General features: G+C 42.7%; 1 protein-coding gene across 5 annotated transcripts in view; it reads right to left on the bottom strand.

Moving 5' to 3' along the window:
* mark4 (microtubule affinity regulating kinase 4) overlaps positions 1-18,078 on the bottom strand; it is a 162,900-nt gene that overhangs the window by 16,331 nt on the left and 128,491 nt on the right. For 2 of the 5 annotated variants that reach the window (XM_034168664.1, XM_034168666.1), the window contains exon 16: positions 882-926. In XM_034168664.1, the coding sequence (XP_034024555.1) occupies positions 909-926 (18 nt within the window). In that variant the 3' untranslated portion in view covers positions 882-908. Of the gene's footprint in view, positions 1-881; positions 929-3,043; positions 3,127-18,078 lie in introns of those variants that run through there. The other 3 variants (XR_004560205.1, XR_004560206.1, XR_004560207.1) reach the window with 3 other exon arrangements.

The raw sequence follows: 18,078 nt of genomic DNA, 5'->3' as shown, positions 1-18,078 counted from the left end.
TTTGAACAGCCTAATAATTTCTTTTTCTTCACTTTCTGTAAAGTAATAACAAATTACATTTTTTTTCACGTTTTTAGTTGGAACAGAATGTGCAGTGTTCCCAATGCATTTGTGCATGTGAAAATAAAAGCTATTTTAAGGATTTTGAGCTTTACTTACTGGTACTTTTTTAAACACACTATTAATTTGAACTGTAAAAGCTCAAGGCTGCACAAACCTCTTCACATCACTGCAGACACAGAGACAGATGGAGACACAGACAGACTTAGACACAAAGACGTAGATATATGTCCCACGGCTAGTTAGAGTTTCAACCATACTGTTTAATCAGGTGAACTCTACAGGAACTACAGCAGTTTTTAAAGGGTCCAAAACTAATCGGACATCTGTCTTCTGAGCAGTCTGACATCCAGTTGTGATATTCCGCTGACAGGTTAGCAGATAGAAGGTCTCTATGAAATTAATACTTCACAAATATAAATAGAATTACAATCAAACACAATCTGTTAAATCTGCCTAAACAACTGACTGAGTGAGGGAAGCCACCAAGACAGCCACAACTCTGAAGGAGGTCCAAGCTTCAGTGCTTTTTCAGTCACACCTTCACAGTTAACTGGATTAGCTTTGTTTCAAAAGAAGACCTTCTGACAAAATACAGATGATGTCCAAAAACCTGTGTCTTAACTTTAAGCAGATAATTCCAGAACAATGTGGCATTCTGGGTTCTGGTTCTGCTCAGAGCTCCGCCAGGGGACAGTCTGTCCAGAAATGTCACAGGACTCTTCGAATGCCAAATATATTAAAAAATAGATTCCAGAGTGATACATAAATCCTGTCAGAGTCAAGAGGGCGCTGACAAAATACTTCCTGTGTGCACTCACCTTGTGACCGGAGATCTGCTGATTCTCTCAGGTTCGTCTGTGACCCTCAAGAAGAAGAAGACAAAGACATCTGTCAAAATCCAATCAGCCAATCACTCGCATTCTAATGCTCCAATCAAGAGCAAGGGCACAGCATCTAACCAATCAGCACACAGAAGAGCAGGAGTCATCATCAGATGAGGCTTGGGTGACACAAAACCTGGAGAAGGTCTCAGACACACTGAAATGAAGCTCCTCACATGAAACAGTGTCATGTCTCAGTGGCTTCAACTGTCCAGTGAGGTAAAATTAATTTTAAAGATCAACAAACTCATTTTTATTCAAAGTGTTAAACCAATCACTGACAGAGTTTAGTGACGATACAGTGTTGGTTTGAAGTGAAGATAGACATTTGTGTTTCACGTCCACATGGTTCAGATTTCAGCAGCTAACACCCTTCATGTGGACATCATGCTTCTGTGGCCACTAGTGGACACTATTGTTTTTTTCTTTTTTTTTTTTTTTTAATGTGAGTGCATCCAGGAAGAACAGAACGTGTGTTAACATGACAGGGACAGAAACGGTGCAAAGACCTCCAGGGTCCAAAAGTATCTGGACACCTGTCTGCTACACAGATTATGTTTTCATCTCAAAGTAATCAGACAAAAGCTGCAGAGTTGTGCTGAAGTGTTCAGGCTGATCTGTAAGGCCAAAGGTCAGGGAATGTGCATACAAAGCGTGTAAATGTTAGCATGACGTCTGTGCGAAATAAAGTCCTTCAATTTGTTGAACTTCAGAAAGCAAAACGAAGAAAATGACTCAAACTGAGTTTGATGTATTTATTGTGTTTTAAACTGAAATGTGACGCACATAAAAACTTAGTTTATAACCGATGATGCAGTGACCTCATGTTAAAACATGATGCCTTTTCTTCAGTCACGATTTTACAACAGCGATATTGTATGTAAACTGTTCCTTCAGGTCTAAAAATTATTTTTCAGTCATGCGGCATTTTGTGAAATTTTGAATTCACGTTTGCCCGCCTGTGCCTCACTGAAGCCCCTCCCACTTCCAGCCTGTGTTGAGTCTTTGTGCTGACTGGTTAGCTGCTTGTTCTTCAAGAGTCATGAACTGAAAAATCACATTGAAAAATGTGGAACTTGAAATAAAATTCTCACGCTGCCTCAAAGTTTGAGTGTAATTGTAATTTTTGAAGCAGAAGTTCTGAACAAAGTAAAGAAATCTTTCATCACCTGCAGACAAACAACAAGTACATAATCTTTGATCTGTATAGAGGAGGACAAAATTATCAGCTCCTGTATGAAATGTAACATTTTCTTAAAAATTTCCCACAGGCTTTTTTTTTTTTTAACAGAACAAGGAATTTTCAGCACAGCATTTCTAAACATCCTAGTTTTATTCTGGATGTTTATGTTATTTTATTTGCACAGAGAAACAAAATTATTTCACAAATCCACAAACCACCAGGGTCGAAATTATTAACCCTCCTAATAATGTCAGTTGTGTCCTTTTTGCTGGATAACAGCCTGCAGTCATTTGTTGTAGATTTCATCAAGTCTCAGACACGTCTCCTGAGGAATCCCAGCCCATTCGTCTTTGATAAATCTCTGAAGCTCCTCAAGATTTGATGTGTGCAGTTTTTGTTTTTGTGGGCAAAGTAAAATACTGTAAGTGTTGTGTGGGCCGCCAGTATCCAAAATAACACTAGGATGTTTAGAAATACGGTGTTGAAAATTCCATGCTTTTTTTTTTTAAAAGCACTTGGGAAAATTTTGAAGGAAATCTTAAATTTCATGGGGGGTGGGGGTGATAATCCTTGTCTGCCTTAGGAAAACAGCGTAAAAACAAATTTAAAACAATATGAACCCTTTGAATTAACTACTGACAACCTCACTGTAGTTCCTTGTGGAACAAAATATTTTATTTGGTGAAAAATTGTTTTTGAAATTTTTGTTTTTTAATCTTTTTCTCTAATCATGAGGTTAAGTCAGCATCTGTAATGAGGATAAAATTGTGTTTGTGTCAGTAAACTGTAAGCTGTGACAGACAGCAGATGAGGAGGAGGCAGTGACAGGCAGGCAGACAAACACAGAGACAGACTGACAGGCACGCAGAAAGACAGTCAGCAGCAGCAGCCAGAAAACATGGGAAAAAAGACTTACTAACTGTTTTTGTCCCCTGCGGGAGGGTGCAGCCTGACATGGACTTGTGTGAGCTCTGACGTTTAGAAGGGTCAAGAGTGACCCTAGGAAGAAAGAGAGCAAGAGGAGAGATCAAAGGATGACACGCATGGGGAAAAAAATGAAAAAAGACAGCCAGGGAACGACAGAGAAAACAAGTGAGGAAAACAATAAAAGCACAGACAGGAGAGGAAGTGAGGAACAGGTTGTAATACAAAGGAAGCAAAACAAAAGTCATTTACAGGTCAAACAAAGCAACAGTGAGCAGGCCAGAAGAGTTAAAGCATCCCTTCGACCTGCAGACCCAGGTCCAAACACCGGCGCCGCACAACCACAAACCAGGGTGGTCTCCGGTTCCAGCACTGCAGCGGGAGGAGCCTTCATTTCACAACAGGTCCACAGCACTGGCCTTCTTTGCAGAAGGTTGCTGGCTCCAGCCCTGGCTGGTAATTGCTGTCCCACGTCCACCAGCCTGGTTTCAGCTGGGGACGTTTGAGGAGGCAAGGTTTTTTCACAAAAAAAAAAAAATCCAGGCGCAAGACTCTTATGTGCCTCGTGTAAATAAAATCTCATGTGTTTTTAATAAAATCCGTCTCTGTTCCACTCCACCCTGAGACAACGGATGATGTAGCAGACAAAAGTTGCACTGTGGACAATTTCCCTAACCACAACCACAGAAGCCTACAACTCCTTACAGACTGTCTGGGTGTCTTGGTGGCTTCCCTCACTAGATGCTCAGTTTTTCGAGAACTTCCACCTCCAGACAGATTTGCGTGCAGTCCCATACTGATTAAGTATTTCTTACTGATTGATGTAACTTAAGTCTGTCACAGTCAGTGACAGACTTTTCCTATTTTCTTGCTCATTTTAGCCATAAATAACATAATTTCCCATGCTGGTCAGATGACAGAACTACAATACACAGACTGTCACATGGATTACAAAACAGTGTTATTACTATTTCATTAAAAATTACATATTCGCTTTGGACCGTAACTGTTCTCTCTACATTTATCTAAACATCGGACTTCAGCAATTTGTGCTTTTGTAACAACTGATAATGTCTGAACAAGTAAAGCTGCACCTACTGTTCATTAAGTCACCAACATCACTTTTACGAGGTCTGTGAGAAAAGTATCCGACCTTTTTATTTTATGCAAAAAATATATGGATTTGATTCATATGTTTTTACGTAAGCCAAGCTTGAACCCTCGTGTGCATACGTGAGTTTTTTCACGCCTGTCGGTTGCGTCATTCGCCTGTGGGCAGGCTTTGAGTGAGCACTGGTCCACCCCTCTCGTCGTTTTTTCATTGCGAGGAAATGGCGGAATGATTTGGGCTTTGTTCCATCAGAATTTTTTCAGAAACTGTTAGAGACAGGCAGCTGGAAACCATTCGGAAAATTCACATGGCTTTCAGTGAAAATTTTAATGGCCTTCACAGAGATTACGGAGTGTTACTACCGCTTTAAGGACGGCCAACCATGGCGCACGGCGCGCCACGCTCCGAGCCGCGATCGACAGGCAGAAACGACCATTTCATTTCTAAATGGATCGCTGTATGGTTCCGGGACCATCATGTGCAATTTCTCTGGTTATCACAAGAGCTGGACATCAGCCATTTTCCAGCAGATTTCACTTTTAACAAGAGATTTTGTCATGGAAAGCCGCGTGGAGGCTTCACGCGTCACGACGGATTCGCTGATGGAGCGAGACAAAGAACACCTCCGTTTTTGAGTGCCCAGCTCTCCACAATTTCTCTTATACTCACTCAATTGGTAAGCCACTGAAAGCCGAGATAGGCATGTCCCAACTTGTCCTCTAACACTCCAAAACAGAGGTGTTCTTTGTCTCGCTCCATCAGCGAATCCATCGTGACGCGCGAAGCCTCCGCGCGGCTTTCCATGACAAAATCTCTTGTTAAAAGTGAAATCTGCTGGAAAATGGCTGATGTCCAGCTCTTGTGATAACCAGAGAAATGACACACGACGGTCCCGGATTGACACAGCCATCCGTTTAGAAATGATCTGGTGGTTTCTGCCTGTTGATCGCAGCTCGGAGCGCGGTGCGCGCCATTGTGGACCATCCTTAAAGCGGTAGTAACACTCCGTAATCTCTGTGAAGCCCATAAAATTTTCACAGAAAGCCATGGGAATTTTCCGAATGGTTTCCAGCTGCCTGTCTCTGGCAAACAAAGCCCAAATCATTCCGCCATTTCCTCGCAATGAAAAAATGACGAGAGGGGTGGACCAGTGCTCACTCAAAGCCTGCCCACAGGCGAATGACGCAACCGACAGGCGTGAAAAAACTCACGCATGCGCACGAAGGTTCAAGCTTGGCTGATGTAAAAACATATGAATCAAATCCATATATTTTTTGCATAAAATAAAAAGGTTGGATACTTTTCTCACAGACTTTGTAGTTCTCAGGAACACTGATTTGGGTAGAAATTTGATTCTTATCCACATATTCAAATGGGAAATGCAATAATACAGATTTTTCCATCCTGTGATGACGACAGCATTTCTGGGATACTGGCAATTTATGCATCTTGTAAAACAATGCAAAAACATTTTTCACACCAATATTTGACTTTTTAATGTGTTTAATGTTTATCATATTTTCCTCCACATGAATATTTCACATCCATGTAACAGAAGAACCAATAATATGCAGATTTAGCAGATTAACATTTAAAACATGATATAAAAAAATTCAAAGTCTGACTGGGAGTTTTAGCTTTTCTGTGTATGTATATATATATATATATATATATATATATATATATATATATATATATATATATATACACAGTAGTGTTCAGAATAATAGTAGTGCTATGTGACTAAAAAGATTAATCCAGGTTTTGAGTATATTTCTTATTGTTACATGGGAAACAAGGTACCAGTAGATTCAGTAGATTCTCACAAATCCAACAAGACCAAGCATTCATGATATGCACACTCTTAAGGCTATGGAATTGGGCTATTAGTAAAAACTAAAGTAGAAAAGGGGGTGTTCACAATAATAGTAGCATCTGCTGTTGATGCTACAAACTCAAAACTATTATGTTCAAACTGCTTTTTTAGCAATCCTGTGAATCACTAAACTAGTATTTAGTTGTATAACCACAGTTTTTCATGATTTCTTCACATCTGCCAGGCATTCATTTTGTTGGTTTGGAACCAAGATTTTGCTCGTTTACTAGTGTGCCATGGTGTCGTAAGCTCCCATACTTGATTTGACTTGTGCACTTCCTGGGACCATATCGAGCTTGTTTGTTTGTTCTGGGTCAGAACATCCAACACTGAATGAACCTCACCAACAAAAATATGCCATCGTCAGTTCTGCTCCAGACTCACACGGTTTGAACCAGTGATTAAGTTCAACCTTTTAATACTGACCATCTGCTGCTGCAAGTCCAATACAGATGCTTTAAAAATATTAATTTCATACACAAACATATTATTATAATACTGGAGCTCTTGGTGAAACTCTATTGTATGTGAATTAATGGCAAATGTCCACTAGATGGAAGTATTGTCCCATTTTAAGAACGCTGTGAAGAGACTGCTGTGGGACACCAGTGATGACCAACCTGCTGTTTATGTTAGTAGATTTCCTGAACTTATTTATTCCAACAAGGTCACAATAAATGTGTACTTCTCCCTTAACAACCAGGTGCAACATTTCCAGTGTATCTGACAGATAAAATGTTTTGTGATTAGCTGATAACCCTGCAGCTACCCGAGGTGCTGCAGCAAGTGGCAGTGCTCAGCAGGCAGTCACTTGGCTGTGCTACCAGCTGAAACACACATAGGAGAAATCAAAATACATCATGGGAAGTGTAGTTTATTTGAGGTTTTCACACTGTTAGCCTACATTTCTCTTTAGACAATGGCCTAAGAGAGGGGAGCGACAGTCAAGCAGTGACGTATGCTCAAAGTTTGCAGTGAATAAGAATAAATGAAGCATCATTTTATTCTTCATGGGTGTCTAATTCTGTTTGCTGTAACAAAAAACCTGACCAACTCCTGCAGTGTTTCATAGAGTGACTAACTCAGCCATCTGTCACTATGGCAATTGTTGTGCTGTGTATTTGCGTCGCCACCGAAACAAAGTGCTGAGATGTATTGTTAAAATGCAGTCACACAGAAAAGAGCAGGTCCAAGTTAAAAGTGGCTCTGTGACTACGTCCACACCACAAACACACAATGCTCAACACACCATAAATCAGGAGCAACTCCAGCCACACCAAGCCGACACAAAGCTTCTGGAAAACCGAAATCCACTTCATCAACAAGGATCTCGATAAAACACGTGCAATAAAATCACTCAGACTTTCCAACAGCTTTTCTGTTCAAAACAGTCTAATACTATTCCATTATATTCATTTAAATCACACACACACAGAATATGTTTCAGGATTAACCAGAGGACCCCTGAAATAAACCACTCAGCTGCTGAACACGACTGAGTCCGTGCGTGAACAGCGACACGTGGCGTGCTGATGAATGGTCTAATGAATGGTCCAAACCAAAACGTGTGACAAAATGACATTCACAATAAAATGCCAACGAAAACATCTCACTGGAGAGACTGCATGATCTCGGAACTTCAACAAAACCAGGTTTCTGGTTCAGATTGGGCCGGGACAAGGCCTCCAAAATAAGAAACAGCAAGAGTGATTTCCAAAGCAGATGTTCTGCATCATGTACGTTGCACCCCCCAACCTCAATAAAGGCACCTGGGAGAGGGAAAAAGTTGCACATGGCTCTAAAATCAAGCTGGTTTCCACAGAAGCCCACGGTAAGATGTACAACTTTACAGAAGGAGGAGGGAAAAAACAAACATTTACAGCCTGGTACAAAAAATGCTTTTGGTGACAGTCACTAGTTTGCCCTCCACAACAACTGTACGGGGTGAATTATTTTTGTTTTTTTAATAACTCCTTTGTTTGAGATGTTTTAAGCCATTAATGTATGACTAATTAAACTATTAGCCATGCCTGTTAGCTGTTGTTGACCAACTATCTGTCCTTTCTGAGCATTTTATTACAAATATTTGTCATAATTTGGAGCTCGGTCACTCTGGAGGAGCTCGGAGTCGAGCCACTGCTCCTCCACGTCGAAAGGAGTCAGTTGAGGTGGCTCGGGCATCTTTTCCGGATGCCCCCTGGACGCCTCGCTGGAGAGGTGTTCCGGGCACATCCCATTGGGAGGAGGCCCTGGGGAAGACCCAGGACACGCTGGAGGGACTACATCTCTCGGCTGGCTTGGGAACACCTTGGGGTTCCCCCGGAGGAGCTGGGGGAGGTGTGTGTGGATCGGGAGGTCTGGGCGGCTTTGCTTGAGCTGCTGCCCCCGCGATCCGACTCCGGATAAAGTGGAAGAAAATGGATGGACGGATGGATATTTGTCATAATCTGGCTTGTTATGCAGTTAACTGACCTGGCGGATCATTTAGGAAATCTGTGCTCCAGCATTTCTGTCGACTGACATTTTCATGTTACAACCCCAATTCCAATGAAGTTGGGATGTTGTGTAAAATGTAAATAAAAACAAAATACAATGATTTGCAAATCCTCTTCAACCTATATTCAATTGAATACACTACAAAGATAAGATATTTAATGTTCAAACTGATAAACTTTATTGTTTTTATGGAAATATTTGCTCATTTTGAAATGGATGCCTGCAACACGTTTCAAAAAAGCTGGGACAGTGGTATGTTTACCTTTCCTTCTAACAACACTCAATAAGCATTTGGGAACTGAGGTCACTAACTGTTGAAGCTTTGTAGGTGAAATTCTTTCCCATTCTTGCTTGATGTATGACTTCAGTTGTTCAACAGTCCGGCCATTGTCGAATTTTGTGCTTCATAATGCGCCACACATTTTCAATGGGCGACAGGTCTGGACTGCAGGCAGGCCAGTCTAGTACCCGCAGTCTTTTACTACAAAGCCATGCTGTTGTAACACGTGCAGAATGTAGCTCGGCATTGTCTTGCTGAAATACGCAGGGACGTCCCTGAAAAAGACGTTGCTTGGATGGCAGCATGTGTTGCTCCAAAACCTGGATGAACCTTTCAGCATTGATGTTGCCATCACGGATGTGTAAGCTGTCCATGCCATGGGCACTAACACACCCCCATACCATCACAGATGGTGGCTTATGAACTTTGCGCTGGTAAATGTGGACTCATCAGACCATAGCACACTTTTCCACTTTGTGTCTGTCCATTTCAAATGAGCTCAGGCCCAGAGAAGATGGTGGTGTTTCTGGATGTTGTTGATGTATGGTTTTCGCTTTGCATGATAGAGTTTTAACTTGCACTTGTAGATGTAGCAACGAACTGTGTTAACTGACAATGGTTTTCTGAAGTGTTCCTGAGCCCACGTGGTAAGATTCTTTATAAGATAATAAGATAAGATAAACTTTATTGATCTCACAGAGGAGAAATTCACATGTTACGTCAGCTCTTAAAAAACACACAAGGTGGGTGCAAGTAGAGGAAAATGTTCATCAAACAGTGTGTGCAAGGATAAGCAATAATAATAATACTTGTAACAGTACAACACACAAGAAATGAGGTAGAAAAAGAATACACACACACACACACACACACACACATATATACATGATTGGGATTGAAAAGAAGATAGGAGCATCTTCTTTACAATATGTGAAATGGAGTTTAGATAAGGTAAGGTGACATTAGTGCAGGGATTTTTAAACGAGTTATTGCACATGATTTGTGGACATATTATTGCATGTGGTTATTTCACAGTGTTATTGTACAGCCTGACAGCAGCAGGGAGGAACGACCTGCGGTATAGTTCCTTCTTGCACTGAGGGTGCCTCAGTCTGTCACTGAACGAGCTGTTCAGCTCCACTACAGTCCGGTGCAGAGGGTGAGAGGAGTTGTTCATGATGGATTTCCACTTGGTTAACACCCTCCTCTCAGCCACCTCCTCCAGAGAGTCCAGAGGACAGCCCAGGACAGAGCTGAACTTCCAGACCAACTTGTTCAGTCTCTTTCTCTCCCGCTCTGTGCTGCGCGGGGCCCAACAGACGACAGCATAGAGGAGAGCTGAGGCTACAACAGAGTCGTAGAAGGTCTTAAGCAAAGGCCTGCTCATTCCAAAGGATCTCAGTCTCCTCAGGAGGTGGAGGCAACTCTGGCCTTTTTGTACAGGGTGTCAGTGTTGCGAGTCCAGTCCAGTTTGCTGTTGAGGTGATCACCCAGGTATTTGAAGCTGTCCACAGTCTTTATGACTTCTCCCTGGATGTTCACCGGTGGGTGAGGTGGTGGTTTCCTTCTGAAGTCTATCACCATCTCCTTCATCTTACTGGTGTTGAGACACAAGTGGTTGCACTCACACCAGTCCACGAAGTCAGTGATGACCGACCGGTACTCGAGCTCGTTCCCCTCAGACACGCAACCCACAATAGCGGAGTCATCAGAGAACTTCTGGAGGTGGCAGTTGTCTGTGTTGTAGGTGAAGTCCGAGGTGTAGAGGGTGAAGAGGAAAGGGGAGAGGACGGTGCCCTGGGGGGCCCTGGTGCTGCACCTTACCACCTCAGACTGACAGCCGCGCAGCCGCACGTACTGCAGGTTGTTAGTAAGGTAGCCGATGGTCCAAGCGGCGAGGTGTCCATCCACACCTGCGTCCTCCAGCTTCCCCCGCAGCAGCAATGGTCTGATGGTGTTGAAAGCGCTGGAGAAATCAAAGAACATGAGTCTCACAGCGCTCCCGCCAGTCTCCAGGTGGTGAGCACTCGCTGCAGTAGGTAGATGACAGCGTCATCTACCCCGATGTTGGGCCTGTAGGCGAACTGCAGTGGGTTCATGGTGTCGCTCACCACAGTGCAGAGGTGAGACAGGATGAGCCTTTCCATGGTCTTCATGAGGTGGGAGGTCAGGGCAACTGGTCTGTAGTGGGCCAGTTCCTTGGCGTGCGGTGTTTTGGGACCCGGGACTACACAGGAGGTCTTCCACAGGGTGGGGACCACCTCCAGGCTGAGGCTCATGTTGAAGATGTGGCTGAGGACCTCACAGAGCTCATCTGCACAGGTCCTCAGCAGCCTCAGGGGGATCCCATCAGGTCCTGCTGCTTTCCTCTGCTTCAGCCGCAGGAGTTGGCCTGTCACCTTGGTTGGAGTTACAGTGAGGGGGGAGGGGGAGCTGAGGTGTGAGCTGAGGTGGGCTGGTGCTGAATACAGTCACGGGGGAGGAGGGACGAGGTACAGGGTGCAGTGGAGGTGACCAGGGGGTAGAAGGTGGGGGGTCAGAGGGACTGGAGGGCTGGCTGCTGGAGACATGTGGAGGGCCGGAAGCAGGCAGGGAGGCAGGCGTGGAGGAGCCAAAAAGGTTAAAGTTAAAGCTGTTTAGCTCCACTGCAAACCGAGAATCCCCATCTGCAGTCCTGCTGGCACCCTGCCCAAATCCAGAGGCGGTCTTGAGGCATCTCCACACGTCTCTGACATTGTTCCGGGCCAGCTGCTCCTCCATCTTCCCTCCATACACCTTCTTGGCTACACGGATCTTCCACTGGAGCTCCTGTTGGACCCTACGCTGCTCCTCTCTGTCTCGCGAGTTGAAAGCCCTCTTCTTCTGGTTCATCAGGACCTTCAGCTCGGGCGTCACCCAGGGGAGGTTGTTTGGAAAGCACCGTACCCTCCGGTTGGGCACAGTGCTCTCCACACAGAAGTTCATGTAGTCAGTGACACGCTGGGTCAGGCCGTTGATTTCTTCACCATAAGAGTTTTGAAACATGCTCCAGTCTGTGGTTCTGAAACAGTCCCTCAGCCTCTCAGTGGCCTCTTCAGTCCAGAGTTTCACTGACCTTTTCTGCACTGGATCTTTTCTCACCCTGGGTGTGTATTGGGGGAGCAGATAGACGAGAATGTGATCAGAGCATCCCAGCGGGGGATTGGGGTGGAGGTGTAAGCGTCCTCCACATTGGCGTAAAAGAGGTCCAGTATTCTATTGTCCCTGGTTTTAAATGTGGTGTACTGGGTGAACGTGGGGAGGGTGGCGGAGAGGGAGGCGTGATTACAGTCCCTGGTGATGACAACGAAGGCGTGGGGGTGTTGCGTCTGCAGCAGCGTGACTGTGCTGTGAATCCGCTCACAGGCAGCGGCGGAGTCCGCAGAGGGAGGAATATACGCGCAGAGCATAATCACACTTCCAAACTCCCGTGGGAGATAATACGGCCTCATGTTCACCGCGAGTAGCTCCACTTCCGAGGAGCAGATCTGGTCTTTGACGTGAATATGAGCTGCGCTGCACCATCTCTCATTCACATAAACGGCAAGCCCCCTCCTCTCTTTTTTCTGCTCTGCACCAGCGTCCTGTCCGCGCTGATGAGTGTGAAGCCATCCATGTGGATTAAAGAGTCCGGTACATGTTCATCCAACCATGTCTCTGTGAAGCACATGAGACTGCAGCCCTTATACAGCCTCTGGAAATGCTAGGTCCTCTGTCTTGTTGCAGAGAGATCTTACATTCCCCATGACCACAGATGGAATATAAGTCCTCAGCTTTGTCCGCCCTCCCCTGCAGCCCCTCCATTTCTTCTGAATGTCTGTAGGTACGTCCAGGTGCTCAGCATAGTGGGGACCCGGCCCGCTGTACATTGAGTCTCTTAGTCCAAGCAGCTGATCCCGGCTATAAACAATGGGACGTCCGGAGCTGGAAACAAAGGGATTTCCCCGCGCTGCCTCAAAGAGTGCCGACAGCAGCATGAAAATAATTACAAGAGTAACAAAAATGGGTTTCCCATGTGCATACTTGCACAGGGTACCATGCACTGCAAATAAAGACAAATAAGCACTATTAAAAAGTATTAAAAATAGCGAAAGTAGGAAAAGAGGGGGTAGAGCTGAAGTAACAGACAGCTGCGTCAGCAGCGCCATCTTGAAAAAAAAACAAAAAAACACTGACGTCGGTTTTTAATGCAGTGCCGCCTGAGGGATCGAAGGTCATGGGCATTCAATGTTGGTTTTCAGCCTCGCCGCTTACGTGTAGAAAGTTCTCCAGATTCTCTGAATCTTCTGATTATATTGTGGACTGTAGATGATGGAATTTCTTGCAATTGAATATTGAGAAACATTGTTCTTAAACTGTTGGACTATTTTTTTCACGCAGTTGTTCACAAAGTGGTGATCCTCGCGGCTGAGCCTTTTGGGGATGCTCATTTTATACCCAATCATGACACTCACCTGTTTCCAATTAGGTGTTCTTTGAGCATTCATCAACTTTCCCAGTCTTTTGTTGCCCCGTCCCAACTTTTTTGAAATGTGTTGCAGGCATCCATTTCAAAATGAGCAAATATTTGCATAAAAACAATCAGTTTGAACATTAAATGTATTGTCTTTGTGGTGTATTCAACTGAATATAGGTTGAAGAGGATTTGCAAATCATTGTATTCTGTTTTTATTTACATTTTACACAACGTCCCAACTTCATTGGAATTGGGGTTGTATTTAATATTGTATATTAACAGCATTAGCACTTTTAGCAGCTTTTGATAGCTTGATGATGTTAAGTCTCGTTAATCCATGATTACAGAAGAATTAAGCGGGTCATGTTTTTTTAATAACCACACTAAAGCCACCATTCATGAAAACCACCAACTGATCCACAAAAACATGCTTTAATGAAACACTCAAACCAAGGTTAGTCTTTTTGCTTCAGGTTGTTCAGAAACTCTGAGGTGGGGGCATGGTTGGGCTTCATTTGTCCATTTGTGACCTGTGTGGAATGAATGAAGTCTGTGGGTACACCCAGGCACCACTGATCACCTAAGTCTAGACAGTCAGATCTTTGTCTGTCTGTTGGACAGCTAATATTTAGTACAACATGAATGAAGTTCTGGAAAGAATAGCACAAGAAAGACTGACTTGGACTTGTTGGCGCTTCCTGATGGGGATGACGACTCAGTGCCAAATTAGTCTCCCCCTTCTTGTGGCTTAGACATCAGTGAATGTTTGTACAGAGAGCTTTTGACTAAAACTCATAGCTAAAACTATAATAATTGATCAACATATTGATTTATTCTGTTACAGCAGGATGAATATGTTAGTTTAAATGAGTCAACACCCCCGAGTCACACTAACTGTCAGAATGCTCGAAGCACGGGTCGAGGAGGAGGATTAGCAGCAATCTTCCACTCCAGCTTATTAATTAATCAAAGACCCAGACAGAGCTTTAATTCATTTGAAAGCTTGACTCTTAGTCTTGTCCATCCAAATTGGAAGTCTCAAAAACCAGTTTTATTTATTATCTATCGTCCACCTGGTCGTTACTGTGAGTTTCTTTGTGATTTTTCAGACCTTTTGTCTGACTGAGTGCTTAGGTCAGATAATTATAGTGGGTGATTTTAACATCCACATAGATGCTGAGAATGACAGCCTCAACACTGCATTTAATCTATTATTAGACTAATGTAAATGAGCCCACCCACCACTTTAGCCACACTTTAGATCTTGTTCTGACATATGGCATAGAAATTGAAGACTTAACAGTATTCCCTGAAAACCCCTTTTTGTCTGATCATTTCTTAATAACATTTACTTTAATGGACTACCCAGCAGTGGGGAATAAGTTTCATTATAGTAGAAGTCTTTCTGAAAGCGCTGTAACTAGGTTTAAGGATATGATTGATATGATATGATATTGATATGATATGAAGGATATGATATGATAGGATTTGTTATGTTCTTCAATGCCATATACCAACACAGTGCAAAGTAGCTACCTAAACTCTGTGAGTGAGATAGATTATCTCGTCAATAGCTTTACATCCTCATTGAGCACAACTTTGGATGCTGTAGCTCCTCTGAAAAAGAGAGCCTTAAATCAGAAGTGCCTGACTCTGGTATAACCCACAAGCTCGCAGCTTAAAGCAGATAACCCGTAAGCTGGAGAGGAAATGGCGTCTCACTAATTTAGATCTTCATTTAGCCTGGAAAAAGAGTCTGTTGCTCTATAAAAAAGCCCTCCGTAAAGCTAGGACATCTTACTATTCATCACTAATTGAAGAAAATAAGAACAACCCCAGGTTTCTTTTCAGCATTGTAGCCAGGCTGACAAAGAGTCAGAGCTCTATTGAGCCGAGTATTCCTTTAACTTTAACTAGTAATGACTTTATGACTTTCTTTGCAAATAAAATTTTAACTATTAGAGAAAAAATTATTCATAACCCTCCCAAAGACATATCTTAATGTTCGGCTGCTTTCAGTAATGCTGGTAGTTGGTTAGACTCTTTCTCTCTGATTGTTCTGTCTGAGTTACTTTCATTAGTCACTTCCTCCAAACCATCAACATGTCTATTAGACCCCATTCCTACCAGGCTGCTCAAGGAAGCCCTACCATTAATTAATGCTTTGATCTAAATATGATCAATCTATTTTATTAGTTGGCTATGTACCACAGGCTTTTAAGGTGGCAGTAATTAAACCATTACTTAAAAAGCCATCACTTGACCCAGCTATCTTAGCTAATTATAGGCCAATCTCCAACCTTCCTTTTCTCTCACAAATTCTTGAAAGGGTAGTTGTAAAACAGCTAACTGATCATCTGCAGAGGAATGGTCTATTTGAAGAGTTTCAGTCAGGTTTCAGAATTCATCATAGTACAGAAACAGCATTAGTGAAGGTTACAAATGATCTTCTTATAGCCTCAGACAGTGGACTCATCTCTGTGCTTGTTCTGTTAGACCTCAGTGCTGCTTTTGATACTGTTGACCATAACATTTTATTACAGAGATTAGAGCATGCCATAGGTATTAAAGGCACTGCGCTGCAGTGGTTTGAATCATATTTATCTAATAGATTACAATTTGTTCATGTAAATGGGGAGTCTTCTTCACGGACTAAGGTTAATTATGGAGTTCCACAAGGTTCTGTGCTAGGACCGATTTTATTCACTTTATATATGCTTCCCTTAGGCAGTATTATTAGAAAGCATTGCTTAAATTTTCATTGTTATGCAGATGATACCCAGCTTTATCTATCCATGAAGCCAGAGGACACACACCAATTAGTTAAACTGCAGAAAATGTCTTTCAGACATAAAGACATGGATGACCTCTAATTTCCTGCTTTTAAATTCAGATAAAACTGAAGTTATTGTACTTGGCCCCACAAATCTTAGAAACATGGTGTCTAACCAGATCCTTACTCTGGATGGCATTACCCTGACCTCTAGTAATACTGTGAGAAATCTTGGAGTCATTTTTGATCAGGATATGTCCTTCAATGCGCATATTAAGCAAATATGTAGGACTGCTTTTTTGCATTTTGCGCAATATCTCTAAAATTAGAAAGGTCTTGTCTCAGAGTGATGCTGAAAAGCTAATTCATTGCATTTATTTCTTCTAGGCTGGACTATTGTAATTCATTATTTTCAGGGTGTCCTAAAAGTTCCCTGAAAAGCCTTCAGTTAATTCAAAATGCTGCAGCTAGAGTACTGACAGGGACTAGAAGGGAGAGCATATTTCACCCATATTGGCTTCTCTTCATTGGCTCCCTGTTATTCCAGAATAGAATTTTAAATTCTATTCTTACTTATAAGGTTTTGAATAATCAGGTCCCATCTTATCTTAGGGACCTCATAGTACCATATCACCCTAATAGAGCGCTTCGCTCTCAGACTGCAGGCTTACTTGTAGTTCCTAGGGTTTTCTAGAGTAGAATGGGAGGCAGAGCCTTCAGCTTTCAGACTCCTCTCCTGTGAACCAGCTCCCAATTCCGGATTAGGGAGACAGACACCCTCTCTACCTTTAAGATTAAGCTTAAAACTTCCTTTTGGAAAAAACGTATAGAGCTGGATCAGGTGACCCTGAAACCATCCCTTAGTTATGCTGCTATAGACTTTGACTGCTGGGGGGTTTCCCATGATGCACCCAGGTGTTTCTTTTTATTCACCTCGTTTTTGCTCTGTATGCACCACTCTGCTTTTAATCTTGGTGATTGATCTCTGCTCTCTTCCACAGCATGCTTTTTCCTGATTCTCTCCCCTCAGACCCCAACCAGTCCCAGCAGAAGACTGCCCCTCCCTGAGCCTGGTTCTGCTGGAGGTTTCTTCCTGTTAAAAGGGAGTTTTTTCCTTCCCACTGTCGCCAAGTGCTTGCTCATAGGGGTCGTTTTGACCATTGGGGTTTTTCTGTAATTATTGTATGGGTTTTGCCTTACAATATAAAGCGCCTTGGGCAACTGTTTGTTGTGATTTGGTGCTATATAAATAAAATTAATTTGATTTGATTTAAAACTCCCTCATCAGCGAGATATAAGACTGACTGCATTGCTGGAAACCTTCATGAAGCCACTGGTCCAAACTAGGGGTCGACCAATTATTGGCCTGGTCAATTATCGGAGCAGATATTCAATTTTTTTATTTTCATTTCATTATTATTAATATTATTATTTTTTTGTTTTGTTTTTTACAGTTATCAGTATCGGCCATTTCTAAAGTCATTAAGACAGTTTCCTTTTAAAATACACTACTTTTGCTCTGATACAGCTACAGTAGCTACTTTCCAGTGATTCATGTTCCATCCATCAAAATAACTCCCCTTGATCCACGTTTGTGAACCTCTGTCTTACTGCCACCAGCAGAGCAAGTGAAAATTATGGTGAACAAGCAATACTGATGGGATATTTCAGAATCAGAATCACCTTTATTGTCATTGCACAGCAATCAACACAACAAAATTTGCTTGTGTATTTTTTTGAATAGTGACGCCGCCTACAATGATTTCAAATCTTTGCATATTTTAACTGTGATGTGCACAAAAAGCAAACAAACATTGAGCTAGTAACTTCAAACACGAATGACAAGAGATGTACAGTGGAACCTCAGCTTTCAAACAAACATGACGGAAGTTTGATATATGTGAAGAATTTTGACTTTGCCGTTGGAAAAAAAATGGTAAAATAAACAGAATTTTGCGACTATTTGTAGGGGCCCAAGCAGGCCATCATTTTATAAATTGTACTGGCCTTTAGTGGC

Source organism: Thalassophryne amazonica, chromosome 4 (assembly GCF_902500255.1).
Source record: "Thalassophryne amazonica chromosome 4, fThaAma1.1, whole genome shotgun sequence".
NCBI classification, from domain to species: Eukaryota; Metazoa; Chordata; class Actinopteri; order Batrachoidiformes; family Batrachoididae; genus Thalassophryne; species Thalassophryne amazonica.
Note: the sequence above shows the minus strand (reverse complement) of the source record. Positions and strands in the feature narration are given on the sequence as shown.